This window comes from Hylobates moloch, unplaced genomic scaffold, assembly GCF_009828535.3.
Source record: "Hylobates moloch isolate HMO894 unplaced genomic scaffold, HMol_V3 SCAFFOLD_15, whole genome shotgun sequence".
NCBI lineage: Eukaryota > Metazoa > Chordata > Mammalia > Primates > Hylobatidae > Hylobates > Hylobates moloch.
The window spans coordinates 61,638,810-61,665,399 of record NW_026652290.1 but is presented as its reverse complement, the minus strand read 5'-3'; the positions used below and the strand labels follow the sequence as shown (position 1 = coordinate 61,665,399).

At 37.9% G+C, this 26,590-nt stretch overlaps 1 protein-coding gene across 2 annotated transcripts in view; it reads right to left on the bottom strand.

Moving 5' to 3' along the window:
* WDPCP (WD repeat containing planar cell polarity effector) overlaps positions 1-26,590 on the bottom strand; it is a 496,574-nt gene that overhangs the window by 13,620 nt on the left and 456,364 nt on the right. The window contains exon 18 of one of the 2 annotated variants that reach the window (XM_032178079.2): positions 5,192-7,661. The exons of the other annotated variant lie outside the window; for it this stretch is intronic. Coding sequence (XP_032033970.1) covers positions 7,611-7,661 — 51 coding nt within the window. The 3' untranslated portion in view covers positions 5,192-7,610. Of the gene's footprint in view, positions 1-5,191; positions 7,662-26,590 lie in introns of those variants that run through there. 2 annotated transcript variants of the gene reach the window in all.

Sequence of the window (26,590 nt, the reverse complement as noted above, 5' to 3'; positions counted from 1 at the left end):
GATACCCTTTCTTCCAGTTGATCGCATCTGCTACTGAGGCTTCTGCAATCTTTGCGTAGTTCTCGAAACTTGGCTTTCAGCTCCATCAGCTCCTTTAAGCCCTTCTCTCCATTGGTTATTCTAGTTATCCATTCTTCTAATTTTTTTTCAAAGTTTTTAACTTCTTTGCTATTGTTTTGAATTTCCTCTCATAGCTCAGAGTAGTTTGATCGTCTGAAGCCTTCTTCTCTCGACTCATCAAAGTCATCCTCCATCCAGCTTTGTTCCGTTGCTGGTGAGGAACTGCGTTCCTTTGGAGGAGGAGAGGTGCTCTGTTTTTTAGAGTTTCCAGTTTTTCTGCTCTGTTTTTTCCCCATCTTTGTGGTTTTATCTACTTTTTGTCTTTGATGATGGTGATGTACAGATGGGTTTTTGGTGTTGATGTCCTTTCTGTTTGTTAGTTTTCCTTCTACCAGACAGGACCCTCAGCTGCAGGTCTGTTCGAGTTTATTAGAGGTCCACTCCAGACCCTGTTTGGCTGGGTGTCAGCAGCGGTGGCTGCAGAACAGTGGATTTTCGTGAGACCACAAATTCAGCTGTCTGATAGTTCCTCTGAAAGTTTTGTCTCAGAGGAGTACCCAGTTGAATCAGGTGTCAGTCTGACCCTACTGGGGGGGTGCCTCCCAGTTAGGCTGCTCAGGGGTTAGGGACCCACTTTAGGAGGCAGTCTGTCCGTTCTCAGATCTCCAGCTGCGTGCTGGGAGAACCACTACTCTCTTCAAAGCTGTCAGTCAGACAGGGACATTTAAGTCTGTGGAGGTTCTTGCTGAGTTTTTGTTTGTCTGTGCCCTGCCCCCAGAGGTGGAGCCTACAGAGGCAGGCAGGCCTCCTTGAGCTGTGGTGGGCTCCACCCAGTTCGAGCTTCCTGGCTGCTTTGTTTACCTAAGCAAGCCTGGGCAATGGCGGGCGCCCCTCCCCCGGCCTCGCTGCCGCCTTGCAGCTTGATCTCAGACTGCTGTGCTAGCAATCAGCGAGACTCCGTGGGCATAGGACCCTCTGAGCCAGGTGCGGGACACAATCTCCTAGTGTGCCGTTTTCCAGGCCCATTGGAAAAGCGCAGTATTGGGATGGGACTGACCCGATATTCCAGGTGCCGTCTGTTTCCCCTTTCTTTGACTAGGAAAGGGAACTCCCTGACCCTTTGCGCTTCCCGAGTGAGGCAATGCCTCGCCCTGCTTCGGCTCGCACACAGTGCGCTTCACCGACTGTCCTGCACCCGCTGTTAGGCACTCCCTAGTGAGATGAAACCAGTACCTCAAGCAGAAATGCAGAAATCACCCGTCTTCTGTGTCACTGGGCCTGGGAGCTGGAGACCGGAGCTGTTCCTATTCAGCCATCTTGGCTCCACCCCATAGACTGCTTTTTCAATCTGCTGATAGTGTCCTTTGATGCACAGAAGTTTTTGGAGTCCAGTTCATCTATTTTTACTTTTGTTGCTGGGCTTTATGTCATATCCAAGAAATCATCACCAAATCAAATGTAAAGAAGCTTTCCTTCTGTTTTCTTCTAATAGTTTTATATTTTTAGGTCTTATGTTTGGGTCTTTGATCCATTTTGAGTTATTTTTGTATATGGCATAAAGTAAGGGTCCAACTTCTTTCTTTTGCGTGTGGATATCCAGTTTTCCCAGCAGCAGCATTTGTTGAGAAGACTGCCCTTTCCCTCCCCATTTAATGGTCTCGGCACCCTCATCAAAAATAATTTGACCATATACTCTAAGGTTTATTTCTCAGCTCTGTTTTTGTTCAGTTGGTCTATATGTCTGTGTGTATATATTTAAATAATATAATTAATTAGTATTTTCTTTTTCTTTTTTTTTTTGATAGAGTGTCTCATGCTGTCACCCAGCCTAGAGTGCAGTGGTGCGATCTTGGCTCACTGCAGCCTCCACCTCCTGGGTTCAAGCGATTCTCCTGCCTCAGCCTCCATGAGTAGTTGGGACTACAGGCACGCACCACATGCCCAACTAATTTTTGTATTTTTAGTAGAAATGGGGTTTCGCCATGTTGGCCAGGCTGTTCTTGAATACCTGACCTCAGGTGATCTGCTCATCTTGGCCTCTCAATGTGCTGGAATTACAGGTGTGAGCCACCATGCCTGGCCAATTAGTATGTTTTAAGATAAAGTCTTAGTTGTAAATTTGATAGTCTTTACTAATTTAGAGATGGTGAAACTTCACCTCCATTCTCTTAGGGTCCTGACTGGGCCCAATAACTAAACTGATATAAGTTAGATTAACAGGAGAAAAGCATGCACATTTATTCAATACAAGTTTTATGTGGCATGGGAGCCTTCATAAAGGAACGAAGAACTGAAGAAGCTGTTAGAGTCAATTTCTTAAATACTGAATTGGACAAAGAACAGTAAGTTGGGAAAATGTGATGAGGCAAAGGGGATTAGGCTAGGATAGTTAATTGTGTAGGTAAGTAGCCAGGAAGATAAGCATTGGTGTAACTAGGTTTGTTTTTACAGAATTCCTTTGGCCTCAGCTTTTTGTCCTCCATGGTAAGAATGTTGCATCTTTCATATAGGAATTTCATTTCTTGCCTTAGGAAGCAGCATGAATGTCATAGCGATCTTTTTTTCACCTGCTGTTTTTCAAGTGCTCTATTAACTTAAATAGTTAATATGCCAGAATGGTATAATTTTTTTCATTAGTGAGTCCTGAGATTTTATTTTCTTTTCACAGTATCCATAGAAAAATCTTGCTCCTACCCCATCTGTATCAGTCCCATTTCCCCTGCATCCTATAGGTAACCATGTCATAAGGAAATACACATATATAAGTCCTATTGTTTCTCCTTTTTTAAACTTAATCTATCTTACAGTTACTTTTTACTGTCCTAATTATAGCACATTTTTACTTTTTAGGTTCTATGATTTGAAGAGTGGTATGGCTATATATTACACCTTCTAAGTTGTTACCATATTTTGGAGCAAAATGTATTATTATTTTTACTATTAATTTACATTTAACATGAATCATGATCCTAAAAGCATCAAAATGTCTTCATAACCTCCTACAAAGAAGAGAGAACAGCACTGCTGTTGTATACTGTGGCTCTTGCCTGGTCTATAGTTACAAGAAATAGTTCTTTAGTTGTTGTGATGCCCTGGGTAGGCTTCATTCTTAAGTAATGTACTTTGTCTATAGTAACTCCCTGCAAATATGTATATGTGAACAGAATATCTTGAAGATACATGGTGAGGTTTGGTTGCCTGTGTTCTCTGAAGTCTTTTTTTTTTTTTTTTGGAGATGGAGTCTCACTCTGTCGCCCAGGCTGGAGGCCAGTGGCATGATCTCGGCTCACTGCAACCTCTGCCTTCTGGGTTCAAGCAATTCTCCTGCCCCAGTCTCCCAAGTAGCTGGGACTACAGGCCCGTGCCACCACACCCAGCTAATTTTTTTTTTTGTATTTTTAGTAGAAACAGGGTTTCACCATGTTAGCCAGGATGGTCTTGATCTCCTGACCTCGTGATCCATCCACCTTGGCCTCCCAAAGTGCTGGGATTACAGGCGTAAGCCACCATGCCCGGTCTGTTCTCTAAAGTCTTTACGGTTGTTGTTTCTATTATTGTTCCCAGCAAGAACTGGAACTGATCTGATGTCATGATCTATGAATATAATTTTTAATTAAGGAAGAAGTACCAGGAAATCTCATGTCACTATAGACCTGCTTTGCTGAATACCATTTAGCAGTCTATACTCCAGCCACCAGGCATATTGGTTGTGCAATGATGCCTCCACGATAACTAACAGTGAGGAGTAGAAGTTGGGCTTAGACACTCTGGCTCTTGCATAGGTCGAGGGGTATGTTGTGTTCTTGTAATAAATCCCACATATACATACATATGCATATTGTTCCACAAACATCCCCAAGCAGAAACCAGAGTTAGGAGCAGAATAACCTCAAGAAAATTTTGGTTGCTAGGCCATAGATGAGTCTTTCTGAGGCTGGTATTTTGACACTATGTGCTCCATTGTTTCTCATCTGCTGTGTTGTGCTGCATCAATTGTTTCACCACATTATCACTAAAAACTTGGTCTCCCTAAAAACATTAACTTTTTAGGGCCTGTGTGCCAATGGGGCCTTTTGGACTTGACTTCAGCTTTTTGGAGGACAGAGTCCTTTTCCCCTCGTAGTGTTGGGTTATTAGTGAATCAACCCTGAAGGGGTAAAGGGTTGGAGCCTCAGCCTCCCAAGAGGCTGTCACTGGAGAATGGTCTCACTGACCTCATCCCTTGGGCATTTCTACAGCACATTTTCCCCCTAACCCCTCTACTCCTGCCAAATGCCTACCTAACTCTTATAATAGGAAAGCTGGGAACTTCACTCAAAACCATACAAAAAACCAGTTTGTACATTTGGACAGCTCCCGAGCACTCACAGTCACTGTGTTTCTCTTTTCCAGCAGCAGACAGTCACTCTCATGCAGTTTAAGTGATTTATTGATGTTGCAGCTAAACTTGCTATTGTTTCAGGACTTTTCGCCATCAAGGTTTTTAAGGAAGAGCATTCTGTACCAGAGGAGCCATGCTGCTTCCTTGTGTTTGCTAATGTGTCCTTAGCCAGCCTCATTCTTCTTCAGCTTTTCTACTTTGGCAATAGATCCTCATGGTGTCCATCTTAGACATCCCTTTGTTCACATTCCATGCCTCCTACTTGGCCTTGGCTTTCACATCTGAGGCTGAAGGGGCAGGGATGTTGCAGTCGCTCTGGGTGGGCTGTTTGTAGAAGCTATACACCAGCAGTTTTCTCCTGATCGCACACAGTACCCTTCAGCTGCTTGAGGGCAGTGTGGGCCAGCTCAAACTCCACTTGGCACATTGTGGGAGGGGAGGCCAGGCCCCTCTGTCCTTTCTAGGTGACACCTGGTGCTAGAAGGCTCATCAGGTTTCTTCATCAATAGAGTAGGGATCATGATGATGATGATGTATCTTCCTCACTGAGTTTCAGGGGACTTTTCATTGAGAATCCCTATGTACAGTGTCTGGTACAGGGCTATGTGTGTTGTAGCACTGATCAAACTCTCAGTAGACGGTGGTATAATTTTAACTCCTTAACAAACATTTCAAGATAGTAAGAAGAAAGTATAATACCAAGTTTTGTTTACACAGCCTTTTAATGAAGCAAAAACTTTTAGACATTAACATTCCAAAGTTTATTCTAGCAATAAGACACAATGTGACAGCTAATATAAATTACTGTGGAAATTACTTCAGATCTGAGAAATCTGGAAAATAGTTGAAAAAGCTCATGGGTCTATTCCTGAAGGACAACCTGTGAACCTGTCAGTGCTAGGACAGATACTACCTAGCTGTTCCTGCCTATACCACTCTTCTTACTTTAGAGCTATGGTAGCCCCTTCATAATCCTTTCAGGTTCTAGCAAAGCAGGAATATCAATTTAATTAATATTCTCAGATTTACAACATCTGGGAAATAACAGCATTTATAAATCATGGACATTATCAAAAATCATTCATAATGTATTCTTACTATCTAAACTTGGTTTTCTGTACATTTAATTTTTCTAGACGTATGTGAAGTGGGGAAAATGGGTACTTTAAGAACTATAATTTGTTTAATTTTCACCTACATAACTGGCAAACATTTTCATTATTATTATTATTATGTAGAACAACATAGATGTATCAATATCCATATTTTATATTTAATATCTCACAGGAAAGGTATTTTGGGTTAATGACTATTTACCCAGAAAATCTGGAGAAAATTTTGCAATCTTGACAAAACCCTATTTTTTTAAATAAAATTTTTTCTCTAAAAATTAGTTAACTTTTGATTATCTGTGTGATAAAGAAGGTTGGGAATAGGAGAATGAAAATTTGCTGCTAACTCAGTTTGGCTTACATGTTATGCATTATTAAAATTTTTTCAGAGCAATAACAAAATGAAAAATCTAATTTGAGTTTCACCTTCTTTTGTCATACCCTCTGGTAGAGGTACAGATAAATGGGAAGTAGAAAGAAAAATTTGAGGTATAAAAGCCTTCAGTCTGATTAACTTTGAACTCTAAGATTTATATAATGTAATTATTGTCTAATATTAAACAATGTTGATTATTATAGATGTCTATAATTTTTTTTTTTTTTTTTGAGACGGAGTCTTACTTTGTCACCCAGGCTGGAGTGTAATGGCATGATCTCGGCTCACTGCAACCTCCGCCCCCCGGGTTCACGCCATTCTCCTGCTTCAGCCTCCCAAGTCACTGGGACTACAGGTGTACGCCACCACGCCTGGCTAATTTTTTTTTTTTTTTTGTATTTTTAGTAGAGACGGGGTTTCACCATGTTGTCTAGGATGGTTTCCATCTCCTGACCTCGTGATTCGCCCTCCTCGGCCTCCCAAAGTGCTGGGATTACAGGCATGAGCCACCGTGCCTGGCCTATAGATGTCTATAATTGTGAAATACCAGTTATCTGCTAAAGAATGGGTGTCAATAACTGTCAAGGGTATGAGATTTTACCCTACTTACTGGCTAACAAGTTACCACACTATAGTTTCATGAGTGCTGTTAGAAGACATGAGACTCCTGAGTCAGAGACAAACGATAGTAACCAGGGTATCGGCATTTTTTTCTTTTCTTCATGGATTCTCTGAGCCCTATTCCTATAGAACAATGTCAAGAGATGACACCTGCACACTCAATGGGCAGTGTAAAGGAGAGGCATTCTGAGCTTAAAAAACTCAAATCTCAAAGAAAAGTTGATAAGCATGCCTGCGCCTTTCTCCAGAGGGAAAACAGTATCTGTGTTCTAAGGGGCAGTCAGGGCAAATTACTCATAGCAGTAATTTGAGAGAACCATGGAGAATTGTCTTCTAACAGTGGGTCTGGGCTGAAAATTTGCATAATAAATACTGTATTTGTAATGTAAATTAATAATGTAAACAAGAGCAGAAGAGGACTTTCTTTCTTTTCTTTTTCTTTTTTTTTTTTTTTTTTTTGGAGACGGGGTCACTCTTTGTTGCCCAGGTTAGAGTGCAGTGGCGCGATCACAGCTCACTGTAGCCTTGAACTCCTGGGCTCAAGCAGTTCTTCTGCCTCAGCTTCACGAGCATGTACCACCATGCCTGGCTAATTTTTAAAATTTTTTCTAGAGACAGCGTTTCACTATGTTGCACAGGCTAGTCTTGAACTCCTGGGCTCAAGAGATCCTTCAGCCTTGGCCTCCTAAAGCACTGGGACTACAGGCATGAGCACTATGCCTGCCCCCTACTGCCCCTTTTTTAAAGTACCTGGGAGAACAAAGTTTAAATATTCTATTTTTGTAGCACCTAATTAACATACAATTTAAGACACTTTCAAAATTTTACATTATTGAAAATAAGTAGGTTAAAGACTTTTACTTAGGATCACTTTGCTGTTATGCTGCATGTTTTTGAAATAATAAAACTTTATTTTGAAAACACTCAACTCAAAACTCTTAACTAATTTATGTGATTCATACTGTCTCTTGTTAAAAATCCACACAGGGGATTTTAAGTCTGTATCAGGCCATGAAAAAGTTTAGATACGAAGGAGGCAGTTTTCTTTTTTTCTTAATATTTACACCAGACCAAAGTGAATCATTTTGAGAGAACTACCATCTCTGATATCCTGCAAATAAACAAATAAAAAATAATGTTTAAGCAGAGTAAAAAGTTACTGACTTAACATTTGTATCTTTATTATTTTTAAGTACTTAAAAATAGTGAAACAAAATAAAATAGTTTAAAATGTACTGCACATAGATACATAAGAGAACCGTATACTTACCTGACTTGGTCATCAAAATTTTGATACGATATTCATAAAAACTAGTCAAGAAATAATAAGCATTAAATGGCAAAGAAAGGACAGGATGTTAATTGAAATTTAGAAGCATCTGAGGGTTCCTCCAATGAAAAATTGCAAACTGTGGGTCATCATTTGGATTCTACAGTGTGATTTTAAAATACTGTGTGTTCTAAAAGGTATTATATATTTCCTAATTTTGGTGTTTTACTGAGTATTTGATAATGGCTCTTGAGATAATGGTTTATAAAATGGAAAAGATTGTGGTTTTATAAGACTTTCATAAAATTTTATGAAGCTGCAAAGAAATATTAACAACAACTTTATCTATTTCCCATTTGTTATTCTTTCTTTTGCACTTTCCGCCCATCCCTGTCAGTTACAGAAAAACAGAAGATCTTATGGGCTTCTGAAGTTGGATGATGTGTGAAGATAAGACTAAAGATGAGTGATATTATGTGAAAAATAATGCAGTGGGGACAGTTTGTAAAATTTGAAGATAACCTACTTAGAGTTGAAATGGTAAAAGTAAAAGGTAAAGAGAGTAGGGATAACAGCACTTACACTATCATGTCATAATTGGAGACATTTTACTTAAAGTATAGGTGAAAATAATTTTAAAAAATAAATTTAAAGTTATTCTGTAAGTTATATCTTAAAAGTTATTTTTACTAAGAGAAGCCTTTCAGAAAGTCTGCATTTGTACTATTTTAAGTAGTCACATCTCAAAGGAAACAGATATGCGGCTAAAAATTAAGGGCAACACATGTATGTAGGTATGTGCCTGTAGATCTTGATGTACACAAAATCGAAAAAAAAAAAACCTGGAAAAACAGGTAGCAAGAAGAATGCGTAATTTAATAGTGCCTGAGGCTTGAGTGTGTGCTGGCAAGTTCCAGGCTTTTAGGTAGCTTTCAATTTAAAAAGAAAACTAAGCACTGTCATTTTTAAAACATAAGCTTCAACTCTTGGCTTATAAACTACCATAGCAAAGTCTAGTTTCTATACCACGAGAATGGTCATTGAGAAAATGAGTTAGGTTTTGGCCTTGTTCATCAACTGGCAGAGATCCTAGGTAAATTATTTTATTTTCTTAATATCTAGATATACTTGTTGCTAGAAGGCTGATGGCATACCTAAGAACTATCGTGTCGTTCAGCCATGTTGTTGACGTTATGTAGTGTCTTCTATCCATGATTTAATCCTCTCTTACCTTAGGAATTACATTTTAAAAAGTAAGAATCATAGAATTAACTTCTCAAGATCTTCCAGGATTTAAAAAAAACAAAACAAAAAATATTCCTTTGGAGGATTTCCTTTAAAATCCATTGCATTTTAAAAAGACTTCAGGGCATTTCCAAGGTTTCCATTGCTATATAACCTTGACTTATACTCTACGTACCTTAGAGGGATATTTTGAAGATTTATAAAATAATTTATTTTACATTCAAGTTTTTAAACATTATTTGAAGTAAACATAATCATTAAATAAAATTTGGAAAACAGAAAAGTATGAAAATTTACCCATAGTCCTACCAGTTATACAAAACTAAAGTTAACATGAATTTGCTTCTAGTCTCTTTTTCTCCACATATATGTTTTATTTATTTATTTTAAACACAGCTTGAATTATATTGTGTATATAATTCTGTATCTTTTCTTTTTCTTTTTTTTTTGGCCTCACAACACTTCAAAACTTTTTAATGTTCCCACATAGTCTGTTTTTAATGGCTGAATTTTATTATTCCATTAAATACTATAGCTTTATTTAACCACTCCTTTTTTGGATAAATTTACATTGTTTCCAATTTCTTCTTTTTCATAAATAACCCTATGATAGATATTCTTAGGCATGAAGTTTTTTTTTTTTTTTTCTGTTTGTAGGATTATTTCCTTGGTATAGAACTGTAGAAATAGAATTATTGGACCAAAAGCTTATGAAATTTTAAGCTTCTGGATAAACACTGTAGAATTGGTAGTTTTGCTTTGCTTGTTTCCTAGTTTGGGAGGAGGTGATTTTGTTCAATAATAGGAAGTTGTGGTTCCAAGGAAGACTGATCTTCATTTTTTTTTAATGTGTTGAAATTGTGCTCAGCCTTGACTGAATGAAACTACATGTTAATTCTTGTAGTAATTTTACAGCAACAAAAGGGTTTTCCCCAGTCCCTCATTGCTTTCTACATGTGGTTAAATGCATTTTCTGAGCCACACCCTTTTGCTGTTACCTAATATTGGGTGATATCAGGTCACTTTCCTTTAAATGTACACAGACTTTTGTAAGTAAATTCAGCAGACAAATTAAGCTTTGCTTTGTTATAAACTGGACTTTGACCTGTGGCTCACTTAATGCAGATTTTTAAATTTTAATACAGTAAGTGATCATCTCAGTTTATTATGTCAGGTTTCCTCTGTGTTACTAATAGTCTCTCTTGAAGTTTCTGATTTGGTTTAATAATAATTAAATCCCAGAAGTATAATATTTTAGACATGGAAGAAATCTTAAAACTCCCTAATCTGAAATTCTTTTATTTTATAGATGAACAAGTTGAGGCTCATATGGGTTAAGTGTTTTGTCCAAAGTCAGTTAGTGGCAGAGTTGGGATTATAATTTTGTTCTTATTTCTCTGTAAAGTGTTTTTTTTTCCACTATAGTTTTTTAATGTACTAACAATACTAGTTCCACAGACTGCTTTATGATTAACTTCTCTGATTCCCTATTCCTATCATTCAAGGCTTTTGCTTATAAGCATGCTACCTAGTGGCCCACCCTATGTGGCAGGAGACGCTTTTCTGAGTAAGTTGACCAGCTATTCAAGTTTCACTACTGAACATTGTGAAATTGAACTCTGCTTCTTGCATATTTGGTATCATATATAGGTTTCTTTTTCATCAACATTGCAGAGTTTGGTACTTGACATTTTTTGTAGAAAATGCAGTCTCAAACTGACTATAGTCTAGCACTTGCCAAAGGTTGGCTTGAGGCTTCTGGCACATACTAGAGACAAGTTGATAGATAAGCTAACTAACTTTATAACTTCTGTGTTAAGTAAGCCATCAGAAAGGAATGTACTTAGAACTTGTCATTTCACCTTTCCACAGGAATGCCTTTAGTGAATTATGATTTAATATAAGTATTTCTTTCACCTTATAAAGAAGAGTTATAATAAGAAACATCTATGTGACTAGAATGTCTATCCTTTTCAAAACTCTTAAGACATGTTTAGTTTGTTTTTCAGTTAAAAATTTAGAGATTGGGTCTTGCTAGGTTCTCCACGCTGGCCTAAAATTCCTGGGCTCAAGCAGTTCCGCTACCTCAGCCTCCAGAGGAGCTGGGACTGTAGGGATACACTATCACACCCAGGTTGCGTTTCAGTTTTTTTGTTTGTTTGTTTGTTTTTTAATAAGACAGTGTCTTGCTCCGTTGCCCAGGTTGGAGTGCAGTGGCGTGATCTCGGCTCACTGCAACCTCCGCTTCCCGGGTTCAAGCAGTTCTCCCTGCCTCAGCCTCCTGAGTAGCTGAGACTACAGGTGCACGCCACATCTGGCTAATTTTTTTTGTATTTTTAGTAGAGACGGGGTTTTCCCGTGTTGGCCGGGCTGGTCTTGAACTCTTGACCTCAGGCGATCTCCCCACCTTGGCCTCCCAAAGTGCTGGGATTACAGGTGTGAGCCACCTCGCTGGGCTGCTTTTCAGTTTTTTTTTACACAAGCTTTTTTTTTTTTTTTTTTGAGATAAGGTCTCACTCTGTCACCCAGGCTGGAGTGTAGTGGTACAATCAAGGCTCAATGCAGCCTTGATCTCCCAGACTCAGGTGATTTTCCCACCCTAGCCTCCCAAGTAGCTGGGATTACAGGCATGCATCACCACACCAGGCTATTTTTGTATTTTTTGTAGAGACAAGGTTTCACCATTTTGGCCAGGCTGGTCTTGAACTCCTGGCCTCAAGTGATCCACCTGCCTTGACCTCCCAAAGTGCTGGGATTACAGGTGTAAGCCAATGCACCTGGCCTGCACAAACATTCTTGAGTGTGAATATGGAATGCTGAAAAAGTGTTTCCATCTAGATAAATTTATTATTTGCATGTGTTAAAAAGTCAATAAAAACAATAATCATGAACCGTGTTTTAGAACAGAATGGTTTTCCATTACCTAATTTGACAGATTAATCATGTAATATTACTAAATTAAACATAACTATTCTCATTTTACAGAGGAGGAAACAAGTATAGAGGTGTGTAGCAGTGAGGAGGTAGTGGAACAAAATTGGACTGAGACAGTTTGCTTATAATACTGCATTCTTTCTGTTATACCGTGATACTTCTCAAAGTAAACCTATTTCACTTTTTTGCCTTTGCCTTCCCAAATTCAGAGCTAAACACACTTTTAACTTGTATAAAACAGCCTGATATTCGACATCACATAACTCTGCAACTTTTTTTTCTTTTCTTTTTTTTGAGATAGGGTCGTGCTCTGTTGCCCAGGCTGGAGAACAGTGGCACAATTATAGCTCACAGCAAAATTACAGCTCAAACTTCTGGGCTCAGGTGATCTTGCCTCAGCCTCCCAAGTAGCTGGGACTACAGGTGTGCACCACCATGCTTGGATAATTTTTTAAACTTTTATTTTTGTAGAGACAAGGTCTTGCTGTGTTGCCCAAGCTAGTCTCAAACTACTGGGCTCTGGTGATCTTTTTGCCTTAGCCTCCCAAATCACTAGGATTACAGGCTAAGTCACCATGCCCGGCCTGCAACTTTTAATTGACTTTTGCTGTGTATATAACTTATTTTAGATATGATATATAAAATACTTTAATGAAATGCCCGAAATCTTTCAGAAAGTAAATAGATCATAAATACTGAGATAAAGTATGTTGATATATTTAACTTTTTTTTTTTTTTGAGATGGAGTCTTGCTCTGTCACTAGGCTGGAGTACAGTGGCACAATCTTGGCTCACTGCAGTCTCCGCCTCCCAGGTTCAAGCAATTCTCCTGCCTCAGCCTCCCCAGTATCTGAGACTACAGGCACGTGCCGCCATACCCGGCTAATTTTTTTTGTATTTTTAGTAGAGACGGGGTTTCACCATGTTGGCCAGAATGGTCTTGATCTCCTGACCTGGTGATCCGCCCGCCTTGGCCTCCCAAAGTGCTGGGATTACAGGCGTGAGCCACCACGCCCAGCCTTAAAATATTTTTTAAAAATCAATTTTTAGAGGAAAGAATGAGAATAGTTTTATCAATTACTCCATCTCAACCAATACTTGAAGATACTGTATTCCATCAAGCAAATTGATAAACTTATGATAGAAGTACTAGCAAACACAAAAATTGCTACTTTATCATTTTTAGAGGTTACACACTTATACTTCAAGATGCTCTATTAATGTAATTGTCAACATGTAAATACCGTGTATGTGTATGTGTGTGTATATATACACACACACACACACACACATATATATACACACACTCTCTATTCTATGTGTATCACTCCCCTCTGGGTGATAGTAAAAACAGAAAGCGCAGCAGGTTGCTGTATCTACCATAATTCCACATTAAAAGAATGGGTTTCTGCCATTTCTAAATACAACATTTCTGTGGCCTGGCACGGTGGCTCACAACTGTAATCCCAGCACTTTGGGAGGTCAAGGCAGGTGGATCACTTCAGGTCAGAAGTTCAAGACCAGCCTGGCCAACATGGTGAAACCCTGTCTCTTCTAAAAATAAACAAATTAGCCGGGTATGGTGGCGTGCTTCTGTAATCCCAGTTACTCTGGAGGCTGAGGCAGGAGAATCACTTGAACCCGGGAGGCAGAGGTTGCAGTGAGCTGAGATCATACCTCTGCACTCCAGCCTGGGTGACAGGATGATACTCCACCTCAAAAAAAATTAATAAATAAATATAAGATTTCTTTCAGACAGTATGCCAATGAATAGTACAAACAAGACAATGTAGATATGTAACTACATGATTTATTACCCTTGACTATGAGCAAAGTCAGTGGGAGGAAACAAGAGGTATGCCCCATACCTAGAAACTCACTCAAACATGTAGCCAAAAGATAACCTTACCTATTAAAGTTTAAAAGATAATTAAAACTTTTTCCTTCCATTTCTGTCATTAGCACAAATTTTTTCCAGAATGTTCCCAAGAGGTAACTAAATCACTAGTGGTTTCATTTCTTTCCTTTATTTTTTATTGTGGTAAAATATATGTAACATAAAATTTACCACTTTATTTTTTAAGTGTATACTTTAGTGGGATTAAGCACATTCACATCATCATGTAACAATCACCGCTCTCCATCTCCAGAACTTTTTCATCATCCAACTGAAATTCTGTACTCATTAAGTAACAATTTCCTATTTCATACTTCCTTAAGCCTCTGATAACCACTGTTCTACTTTTCTGAGATGGAATTTCACTCTTGTTGCCCAGGCTGGAGTGCAGTGGCACAGTCTCGGCTCACAACCACCGCCTCCTGGGTTCAAGTGATTCTCCTGCCTCAACCTCTCGAGTAGCTGGGATTACAGGCATGTGCCACCACGCCCTGCTAATTTTGTATTTTTATTAGAGATGGGGTTTCTCCGTGTTGGTCAGGCTGGTCTTGAACTCCTGACCTCAGGTGATCCACCCACCTTGGCCTCTGAAAGTGCTGGGATTACAGGCGTAAGCCACCGTGCATGGGGTTCTACATTGTATCTGTAAGAATTTGACTATTCCAGGTACTTCATCTAAGTGGAGTGATACAATATTTGTCCTTTTGAGCCTCATTTCACTTAGCATAATGTCTGCAAAGTTCATTCATGCTGTAGCAGGTATCAGAACTTCATTCCCTTTTTAGGGCTGAATAATATTTCATTATATGTATATACCACCTTTTGTTTATTCATCTGTCAATGGCCATTTTGATTGTTTCCACCTTTTGGGTATTGTGACTAATGTTGCTATGAACATAGGTGTAAAAATATTTGTTCTTGTCCTTGCTTTCAATTCTTTGGGGTGTATACCAGAAGTAAAATTGCTGGATCACATAATGGTTTTATGTTTAATTTTTTGAGGAACTATCATACTGTTTTCCACAGGGGCAACACCATTTTATATTCCCACTGGCAATGTACAAATGTTCTAGTTTCTCCACATCCTTATCAACACTTTTGCTTTCTGTTTTTGATAATGGCTATCTTATTTCTTCTCAGCCTTTTGGCTAAAATCAAATAATAGCCATCCCAATGTATATAAAGTAGTTTCTCATTGTGGTTTGATCTGCATTTTTCTAACAATTAGTGATGTTGAACATCATTTCATGTACTTTTTGTCCATTTGTATATCTTGGAAGTTCTTTGCACATTAAATTTTTTTTTATTGGGTTGTAGTTCTTCTATATTCTGGTTATTTGTCACTTATTATATATGTGATTTGCAAATACAGTTGTCGCTCAGTATTTGTGGGGTTGATTCCAGGACCCCCTACAGATACTAAAATCTGCAGATGCTTATGTCCCTGATATTAAATGCATAGTATTTGCATTTAATCTATACATATCCTCACATATATTTTAAATAATCTCTGCATTACTTATAATACCTAATACAATGTAATTGTTATGTAAATCATTGTTATACTGTATTATTTAGGGAATCATTTACAAGAAAAAAAGTCTGTACATGTTTAGTACAGATGGTTTTTTTCCCAATGTTTTCAATCTGTTGTTGGTGGAATCCACAGATGAGGAACCCATATGGATACAGAGGGCCAACTGTCTTTTCTCCTGTTGTGTGGGTTGCCTTTTTACTCTGTTGATAGTATCCTTTGATGGACAAACAATAATTTTAATGAAGTCTAATTTATCTGTTTTTTTGTTGTTGTTTTTATTGCCTGTACTTTTGGTGTCTTACCTGTGAAATCGTTGCCAAATTCAATGCTACATTTTCTCCTATGTTTTCTTCCAAGAGAATTATAGTTTTAGGCCCATGTGTAGATCTTTGACACATTTTGAGTTGATTTTTGTATATGGTGTAAGGTATGAGTCTAACTTCATACTTTTGCATATGGACATCCTGTTTTCCCAGCAACATTTGATGAAAAGAATGTCTTTTCCCCCATTAAATGGTCTTGGCACCCTTGTCAGAAATCATTTATCCACATACATAAAGGTTTTATTTAGGTTCTCAATTCTGTTCCATGGTTCTAGATGTCTCTCTTTATGCTAGTACCATATTTTGATTACTGTAGCTTTGCAGTAAATTTTGAAGTCAGAAAGTGTGAGTTCTTCAACTTTATTGTTTGTTTTCAAGATTGTTTTGGCTTCTCAAGGTCCCTTGATTTTCTGTATTAATTTAAGGATGAGTATTTTTTTTTCTATTTCTGCAAAGATATATTGAGATTTTGATAGGAATTGAGTGGAGAGTTCTGTATGTGTCTATTCCATCCAATTGATCTGTAGTGTTTTTCAAGTCTTCTGTTGTCCTTATTGATCTTCTGTCTGGTTGTCCTATCGATTATTGAAAGCAGGTTATTGAAGTCTCCTAATATTACTGCATTGCTGTCTATTTCTTTCTTCAATTATGTTAATGTTTGCTTCATATATTTTAGAGTTCTGATGTTTGGTGCATACATATTTATAATCATTATATCTTGGTGAATTGACTCTTTAATCATATATTATCCTTCCTAGTCTCTTGTGATGATTTTTCATTGAAAGTCTTTTATCTGATACCATTATAGGTACCCCTGCTCTCTTGTGGTTACTATTTACATGAAATATTTTTTCCATCCTTTCCATTTCAGCTTATGTGTTGGATCTAAAATGAGTCTCTTGTGTGCAGCAGAGTGTTAGATTTTTAAAAAAAAATCCATTCAGTCAATATGTCTTTTGACTAGTAGTTGGATTATTAAAATTTAAAGTAATTATTGATATGGAAGGATTTACTACTGCTGATTTGTCACCTCTTTTCTGTATGTCTTGTGGCTTTTTGGTCCCTCATTTCTTTTCTTACTGCCCTCCCTTTGTAATCCATTGATTTTTTTTTATAGTGACATATTTTGATTCCCTTTTCATTTCCTTTTGTGTGCACTATATAGATATTTTTCTTGGTGGCTAACATTGTGATTACGTAACACATTTCAAATTTATGCAATTTATGTTACACTGATAACAACTAATCTTCATTAGCATACAAAAATTCTCCTTTACAGTTCCTCCTATTTTTATTGTTAAAACTTATATTTATATATTGTGTACTTATTAGATATATAGTTTTTTTGTGTGAGTAATTTTATAGATTCTTTTTTTTTTTTTGAGATGGAGTCTCGCTCTGTCACCCAGGCTGGAGTGCAGTGGCGCGATCTCGGCTCACTGCAAGCTCCGCCTTCCGGGTTCACGCCATTCTCCTGCCTCAGCCTCTCTGAGTAGCTGGGACTACAGGCGCCCGCCACCACGCCCGGCTAATTTTTTTGTATTTTTAGTAGAGACGGGGTTTCACCATGGTCTCGATCTCCTGACCTCATGATCCGCCTGCCTCGGCCTCCCAAAGTGCTGGGATTACAAGCATGAGCCACCACGCTCGGCCAATTTTATAGATTCTATACAAGAATTAAAAGTGGATTTATGTACCAGAATTATAATAACACAGGATTCTATAGTTGCCTATATGTTTACCTTTAATGGAGAACATTGTACTTTCATGTGACTTTGTATAGCTGTCTAGTATCTTTTTGTTTCAATTTGAAGGACTCTCTTTAGCATATCTTGTAGGGAACATCTAGTGGCGTTGACTATACATCTTTTATCTGGGAATGTCATAATTTCTTCACATTTGAAGGACAGTTCTGCTAGATACAGTATTCTTTTTTTTTTTTTTTTTGAGATGGGGTCTCGCTCTGTCTCCCAGGTTGGAGTACAGTGGTGCGATCTCGGCTCACTGCAACCTCCGCCTCCCAGGTTCCAGCTATTCTCCTGTCTCAGCCTCCCGAATAGCTGGGATTACAGGCATGTGCCACCATGCCCGGCTAATATTTTGTATTTTTAGTAGAGATGGGGTTTCACCATGTTGGCCAGGCTGGTCTTGAACTCCTGATCTCAAGTGGTCTGCCTGCCTCGGCCTCCCAAGGTGCTGGGATTACAAGTGTGAGCCACCACGCCCGGCCCAGTTGATGTTTTTGAATATACTTTCCCATTCCTTTTTAGCCTGCAAGATTCATACTGAGAAATTCGCTGATAATCTTACTAGGCTCCCTTGTACGTGATGAGTCATTTTTCTCTTGTAGCTCTCAAGATTATCTGTTTGTCTTTGACTTTCAGCAGTTTGATTGTAATGTGTCTTGTTGTGTGTCTCTTTGGGTTTATTATACTTAGAGTTTTTGGAGCTTCTTGAGTTTATATGTCTATTTCTGTCCTCAGATTGGGTAAGTTTTTGGCCATTATATTTCAAATAAGTTCCCTATCTTTTTCTTATTGTCTTCTCCTTCTGGGATCTTCATAATGGATATATTGTTCTGCTTGATAGTGTCTCTTAAGCTCTGTTCACTTTTTTATTCTTTTGTTCTTTTTGCACCTCATACTAGATAATTTCAAGTAAGTTATCTTTAAGCTTGTTTATTCTTTCTGTCCAAGTCTGCTATTGAATCCCTCTAGTGAATTTTTAAGTTTGACTATCCCCAGTGTGCCCATTATATTTTTCATTTCCAGAATTTCTGGTTGGTTCTTTTAATAATGTCTATCTCTGTTGAAATTCCCCTTTGTTCATATAGTTTACCTGATTTCCTTTAGGTCTGGGTCCATGTTGTTCTTTACTGTTTGAACATATTTAAAACAATTGTTTGAAAATCTTTTTCTAGTAAGTCTGATACCTGTATTTTTTCAGGGATAGTTTCTGCCAATTTATTATTATTATCGAATGGTCCATGTTTCCCTGTTTCTTTTTATGCATTGTGATTTTGGGATTTTAAATTCACAATAGTTATGTTGGGGATTTGAAAACAAAAACAAAAACAAAAACAGCTACTTCTCCCATTCTCTGTAGACTGGCTCTTTGCCATGGAAGTCCTTTCCTAATTATCTTGGCCTTGCTTCTGAATTTTGAGATCACATCAAAGAGAAAGCTAAAGGTCTTCTCAGGTCTTTACTGAGCATGCATCTTGCCTGGACCTGTTCTTGGTGTTTTGTATCTCTGTATAGATGGCTGCTTTTAATTGTCTTAAATTTCCCAAGAGATCTTTGTGGGGTCTTGATGGTCTGTCATATGTCTCCACCTATAATCTTTTGCCCCAGGAATCTGTAGGGTCAGTCTCTCTGCAGCTTTCCTGAGCCATGACTACTGCTTCTCCTCATCTGCGATTAAGGCCATGCTTGTCTCCTAGCAGAGATCTAAGTTAGGTGAATCAGGGATCAATTCTTCAGGCAGTCTGTAGACAAGTTAGAATGTTGCAAATAAGGTCAGCCTTGTTCATTTTGGTTCAAGGGATGGTGATATGATTTGGCTTTGTGTCCCCACCCAAATCTCATCTTGAATTGTAATAATTCCCATGTGTCAAGGGTGGGACCAAGTGGAGGTAACTGAATCATGGGGGCATTTTCCCCACGCCGTTCTTATGATAGTGATGAGTTCTCATAAGATTTGATGGTTTTATAAGCATCTGGCATTTACCCTGCTGGCATTCACTCTGTCCTGTCTGCTTCTCCTTTGCCTTTTGCCATGATTATAAGGTTCCTGAGGTCTCCCCAGCTATGCAGAACTGTGAGTCAACTAAACCTCTTTCCTTTATAAATTACCCAGTCTTGGATATTTATTCATAGCAGCATGAGAATGGACTAATACAGGTGGAATTGGGAACTGCCATCTCCTCCAAACCAAGACAACGGCTGGGGAGGGGTGGAACAAGGGTGAGCAAAAATGCCATGACATGTCCTACTGTTCGGGATGTAGCTTGTTCTTGATTGTTTGTTTAGTTGGTTTCTGTAGACCTTTGACTGTTTTCCAGAGTTCCTATAAAGTTATTTAGCCACTGTATAGTTGTTTCTTTAATGTTTATTAAGGAGAATGAGAGTCTGAAGCTTCTTAGTCACATTTTGCTGACATCATTCTTCCTAGGGGTTTTCTAATCGTTGTTTCCTCTGGTTGTATGTGGTTTCCTTACTGCATGGGAAGGGGACTCCATTGTCAATACAACCCTGAATAATATATGCAGTGTGAGAACTTTAGTGAAATTCTAATCCCACCTCGTTATTTTGCCCAACCCACTTCTGTGGTTATACAATGTAATTTCTCTGTAGTATCTCTCTTCCCCAGTTTTATTTTATTTTTCTCCAAAATTCATATTTTTTTCTATGATTTAACTCATATCCTTTCCTGCTTCAATATAATAGATCATAATTATGATCAATAATACCCACTCGGCATGTAAATAAAGGAAATAAAAATTAAATTCTGGCTAAGCTTCACAGAATGCCAGAAAAGTATTTAGTAAATTTACATATATGCATACACAAACACCCCCCCACACGCACACACACATACATGTACACATATTGTTTTCATAGAATGCTGTGTTTTCAAAGGTTTTAGATACTTGGCTTATACTATGAGAACTTTGAACACTGGTGTTTTTAATTTGAAATTCTGAGAACCTTTTGTTCTTGGTATCAAATATGAAACTTGCAAAATTCACATATGCAAATTGCTTCATTTATTAGTGACCTCTGATGGCTTCTGATTAAGTCAATATTGTGTCCATCTTTGAAGTATGTATTTAAAAAGTATGAATTTCCTAATTTTTTCTTCATTGTGGCTGACTATAGGGAAATTGCTGTGTATCTCAGTTAAGGTCCATTTAAACGTGTTTTTCAAAGCTCAAGATGGGGGTTGCACTGTGGCTCACACCTGTAACCCCAGCACTTTGGGAGGCCAGTGCAGGTGGATTGCATGAACTCAGGAGGTTGAGACTAGCCTGGGCAACAAGGTGAAACCCTGTCTCTACAAAAAATACAAAAATTAGCCAGGTGTGGTGGCACGGGCCTGTAGTCCTAGCTACCTGGGAGGCTCAGGTGGGAGGATCACTTAAAGCCGTGAGGTAGAAGTTGCAGTGAGCTGAGATCACACCACTGCACTCTAGCCTGGGCAACAGAGCCAGACCCTGTCTCAAAACAAAACAAAAAGCTCTGGATAAAGTGTGCAAAAATCTTAAAATGGACCACATCCATCAGAGAATAGTCTACTAAATTCAGGGCATGTGATGTTTTTAAGATCTCTATGAATGTGTTCATAAACTTTAAGGAGGAATTAGCCAAGCACTGTCAGAACATTTTTTTGTTTTCACAAAGGCTAATATAATTGTTCTTCAAATGTCATTATTTCTTTTATTTTGAGATAAACTCTTGCTCTGTTGTCCAGGCTGGAGTGCAGTGGCACGATCTTGGCTCACTGACACCTTGGTCTCCCAAATTCAAGTGATTCTCCTGCCTCAGCCTTCCGAGTAGCTGGGATTATAGGCGTGCGTCACCACGCCCAGCTAATTTTTGTATTTTTAGGAGAGACAGCATTTCACCATGTTGGCCAGGCTGATCTTGAACTCCTAACCTCAGGTGATCCATCCACCTCAGCCTCCCAAAGTGTTAGGATTATAGGCATGTGCCACTGTGCCCAGCCAAATGTTATTATTTCAAATTAATAAAATTCTCATAATTATGGCAACATAATCCTCTCTTTATGTTTTTCCACAAAAGAGAATATGAATAAGAAAATTAAGGTTTTTTGTTTGTTTGTTTTGAGACAGGGTCTCACTCTGTCATCCAGGCTGGAGTGCAGAGGTGTGATTATGGCTTACTGCAGCCTCTAACTCCTGGGCTCAGGCAATGCACCTGCCGCAGCCTTCTGAGTAGCTGGGACTACAGGCACGTGTACCATGTCTGGCTAATTAAAAAAAAAATTTTTAGAGGCCTAGTTCAAACTCCAGGCCTTAAGTGATCCTTCCACCTTGGCCTCCCAAAGTGCTAGGATTACAGGTGTGAGCCACTGCACTGAACAAGGAAATCTGAGGGACATACTTTTTCTTGAGAAGTAAACAGGCAGTAATGTATTCTATTAAAGATGTAGCCATTGTAGTGCCAAAGGTTTAATAAGCTAATTCAAAGTGTCAGAGAACTTTATACTTGAATTACTCTCTCTATATATGTATATATTCCCCAGAGGACTTTTACCCAAACAGTTTTCTTAGAGTTAAAGTTAATAATCTGATGAAACCTAGAGCTAGGTAATGGTTAAAATAAGTAGTGATTTAAAAATAGTTCACTGCTTACTTTAACCATAAACTAACTTCAGGTCTGAGCAGAATATGAAATTTAAGAAAATTGTTTGGGAAAAAAGTCCTGCAGGGATTGAGGGAGAGAGTGAGAGAGAGAGAGGAAGAGAAAGAGACAATCTATTATAATATGGGCATAATAAAATACATAATGTATTATGTATTATATACAGACACATAATGGAGCACTTAAGATGGGTGCATTTTATTTATATGCATTTTATGGGGGAGGGAAAGTAGTATAAACAAATATTCTTTTATCTTTTTTTTAACTTTTCGGTTCCAGAATATATGTGTAGGTTTGTAACACAGGTAAACTTGTGTAATGGGGATTTGAGGTTTTTTGTATATATTATTTCATCATCCAGGTATTAAGCCTAGTACCCTTTAGTTATTTTTACGGATCCTCTCCCTTCTCCCACCCACCACCCTACAATACCCTCCAATAGGCCTCATGGTCTGTTGTTTCCCTCTATGTGTCCATGTGTTCTCATCATTTAGCTCCCACTTGTAAGTGAGAACATGCAAAATTTGACTTTCTGTTCCTGTATTAGTTTGCTAAGGATAATGGCTTCCAGCTCCATCCATGTCCCTGAATGGGACATGATCTTGTTCTTTTTCATGGCTGCATAGTATTCCATGGTATATATGTACCACATTTTCTTTATCCAGTCTATTATTGATTGGCATTTAGGTTGACTCCATGTTTTTGGTATTGTGAATACTGCTGCAATGAACATATGCATGCATGTCTTTATAATAGAATGATCTATATTTCTTTGAGTATATACTCAGTAATGGGATTGCTGGGTCAAATGGCATTTCTGGCTTTAGGACGTTGAGGAATCACCACAATCTCTTCCACAGTGGTTGAAGTAATTTACACACCCACCAACAATGTATAAGCATTCCTTTTTCTCCACAAACTTGCCAACATCTGTTTTTTTTTGTTTGTTTGTTTTACTTTTTAATAATCACTCTGACTGGTGTGAGGTGGTATCTCATTGTGGTTTTGATTTGCATTTCTCTGATGATCAAAGATGTCAAGCATTTTTTCATGATTATTGGTTGTATGTATGATTCTCTTGAAAAGTATCTGCTTGTGTCCGCTGCCCACTTTTAATAGATTTTTTTCTTCTTGTATATTTATTTAAGTTCCTTATAGATGTTGGACATTTGTCAGATGCATAGTTTGCAAACATTTTCTCCCATTCTGCAGGTTATCTGTTTACTCTGTTGAAAATTTCTTTTGCTGTGCAGAAGCTCTTTAGTTTAGTTTAATTGGATCCCATTAGTCAATTTTGCTTTTGTTGCAATTACTTTTGGCATCTTCATCATGAAATCTGTGCCCATGCCTATGTCCTGAATGGTATTACCTAGGTTTTCTTCTAGGGTTTTTATAGTTTTGGGTTTTACATTTAAGTCTTTAATCCATCTTGAGTTAATTTTTGTATATGGTCTAATGAAGGGGTCGTTTCAATTTTCTACATATAGCTAGCTACTTATCCCAGCACCATTTATTGAATAGGGATTCATTTCTCCATTGCTTGTTTTTGTCAGGTTTTTTGAAGATCAGATAGTTGTAGGTGTGCAGTCTTATTTCTGCATTCTCTATTCTGTTCCATTGGTCCATGTGTCTGTTTTTGTACAGGTACCATGCTGTTTTGGTTACTGTAGTTCTGTAGTATAGTTTGAAGTTGGGTAGCAATGATGCCTCCAGCTTTTTTTTTTTTGCTTAGGATTTCCTTGGCCTTTTGGACTCTTTTTAGGTTCCATATGTTTTTTTTTTTTTTTGGTGCACATAGTTTATTTAAAACTCCTCTGTTTGGTGATTTAGATTATTTCCCACTTTTATTTGTAATAAAAAATTGCACTGCAGTGAGCATCCTTATGATTAAATTTTTGTACTCATCCTTAATTATCTTTTTAGGATGAATTTCCAGAGGGTGAATTACAGTTCACATTTAACTCTTTAAATGCAGAGTGTCAAGCTGCCCTGCAGAGAGGTTGTGCTAATGTGTGCACGCTCAGCAGTGTATACCAGTGCCCATTTCCTTGCAACCTTGGCAACACCAGATATTGCTATTTTATTTTTTATTTTAATTAATTAATTAATTTGTCCATAAGTTACTGGGTACAGGTGGTATTTGGTTACATGAGTAAGTTCTTTAGTGATGATTTGGGAGATTTTGGTGCACCCATCAAATATGGGTATACACTGCACCATATTAGTACTCTTTTATCCCTCACCCCCTTCCCACTCTTCCCCCCAAGTCCCCAAAGTCCTTTGTATCATTCTTATACCTTTGTGTCCTCATAGCTTAGCTCCTACATATCAGTGAGAACATAACGATGTTTGGTTTCCATTCCTGAGTTACTTCACGTAGAATAATAGTCTCTAATCTCATCCAGGTCACTACAAATGCTATTAATTCACTCCTTTTTATGGCTGCATAGTATTCCACTGTGTATGTATGTATGTGTGTGTATATATATACATGTGTATATACACATATACACGTATATATACACATATACACATATATACACATATATGTGTGTATATATACACATATATATATGTATATACACACCAGTTTCTTTATCCACTTGTTGATGATGGGCATTTGGGTTGGTTCCATGATTTTGCAATTGTGAATTGCTCCACTATAAAAATGCATGTACAAGTATCTTTTTTGAGTAATGACTTCTTTTCTTCTGTGTAGACACCCAATAGTGGGCTTGCTGGATCAAATGGTAGTTCTACTTTTAGTTCTTTAAGGAATCTCCACACTGTTTTCCATAGTGGCTGTATGAGTTTACATTCCCACCAGCAGTGTAGAAGGGTTCCCTGTTCACCACATCCATGCCCGCATCTACTGTTTGTTTTTTTTATTATGGCCATTCTTGCAGAAGTAAGGTGGTATTGCATTGTGGTTTTGACTTGCATTTCCCTGATCATTAGTGATGTTGAGCATTTTTTCATGTTTGTTGGCCATTTGTGTATGTTCTTTTGAGAACTGTCCATTCATGTCCTTAGCCCACTTTTTTATGGGATTTTTTTTTCTTACTGATTTGAGTTTGTTGTAGATTCTGGATATTAGTCTTTGTTAGATGTATAGATTGTGAAGATTTTCTCCCACTCTGTGGGTTGTCTGTTTACTCTGCTGACTGTTTCTTTTGCTGTGAAAAAGCTCTTTAGTTTAATTAGGTCCCAGCTATTTATCTTTGTTTTTATTGCATTTGCTTTTGGGTTCTTGGTAATGAAATCTTTGCCTAAGCCAGTGTCTAGAAGGGTTTTTCCAATGTTATCTTCTAAAATGTTTATAGTTTCACGTCTTAGGTTTAAGTACTTAATCCATCTTGAGTTGATTTTTGTATAAGGTGAGAGATGAGGATCCAGTTTCATTCTCCTACATGTGGCTAGTCAATTATCCCAGCACCATTTGTTGAAAAGGGTGTCCTTTCCCCACTTTATGTTTTTGTCTGCTTTGTTGAGAATCAGTTGGCTGTAAGTATTTGCATTTATTTCTGGGTTCTCTATTCTGTTCCATTGATCTGTGTGCCTATTTTTATACCAGTACTATGCTGTTTTGGTGACTATGGCCTTATATTATAGTTTGAAATCAGGTAGTGTGATTCCTCTAGATTTGTTCTTTTTGCTTAGTCTTGCTTTGGCTATGTGGGCTCTTTTTTGGTTCCATATGAATTTTAGAATTGTTTTTTCTAATTTTGTGAAGAATGATGGTGGTATTTTGATGGGGACTACATTGAATTTGTAGATTGCTTTTGGCAGTATGGTCATTTTCACAATATTGATTCTACCCATTCATGAGCATGGGATGTGTTTCCATTCGTTTGTGTCATCTATGATTTCTTTCAGCAGTGTTTTGTAGTTTTCCTTGTAGAGGTCTTTCAACTTCTTGGTTAGGTATATTCCTAAGTATTTTTTTTTTTTTTTGCAGCTATTATAAAAGGGGTTGAGTTCTTGATCTGATTCTCCACTTGGTTGCTATTGGTGTATAGAAGAGCTACTGATTTGTGTATATTAATCTTGTATCCAGAAACTTTGCTGAATTCTTTTATCAGTTCTAGGAGCTTTCTGGAGGAGTCCTTAGGGTTTTCAAGGTAAACGATTGTATCATCAGCAAACAGTGACAGTTTGACTTCCTCTTTACTGATTTGGATGCCCTTTATTTCTTTCTCTTGTCTGATTGCTCTGGCTAGGACCTCCAGTACTATGTTGAACAGGAGTGGTGAGAGTGGGCATTCTTGTCTTGTTCCAGTTCCCAGAGGGAATGCTTTCAACTTTTCCCCATTCAGTATCATGTTTGCTGTGGGTTTGTCATAGATGAAGTTTATTACATTAAGGTATGTCCTTTGAATGCTGATTTTGCTGAGAGTTTTAATCATAAAGGGATGCTGGATTTTGTCGAATGCTTTTTCTGCATCTAT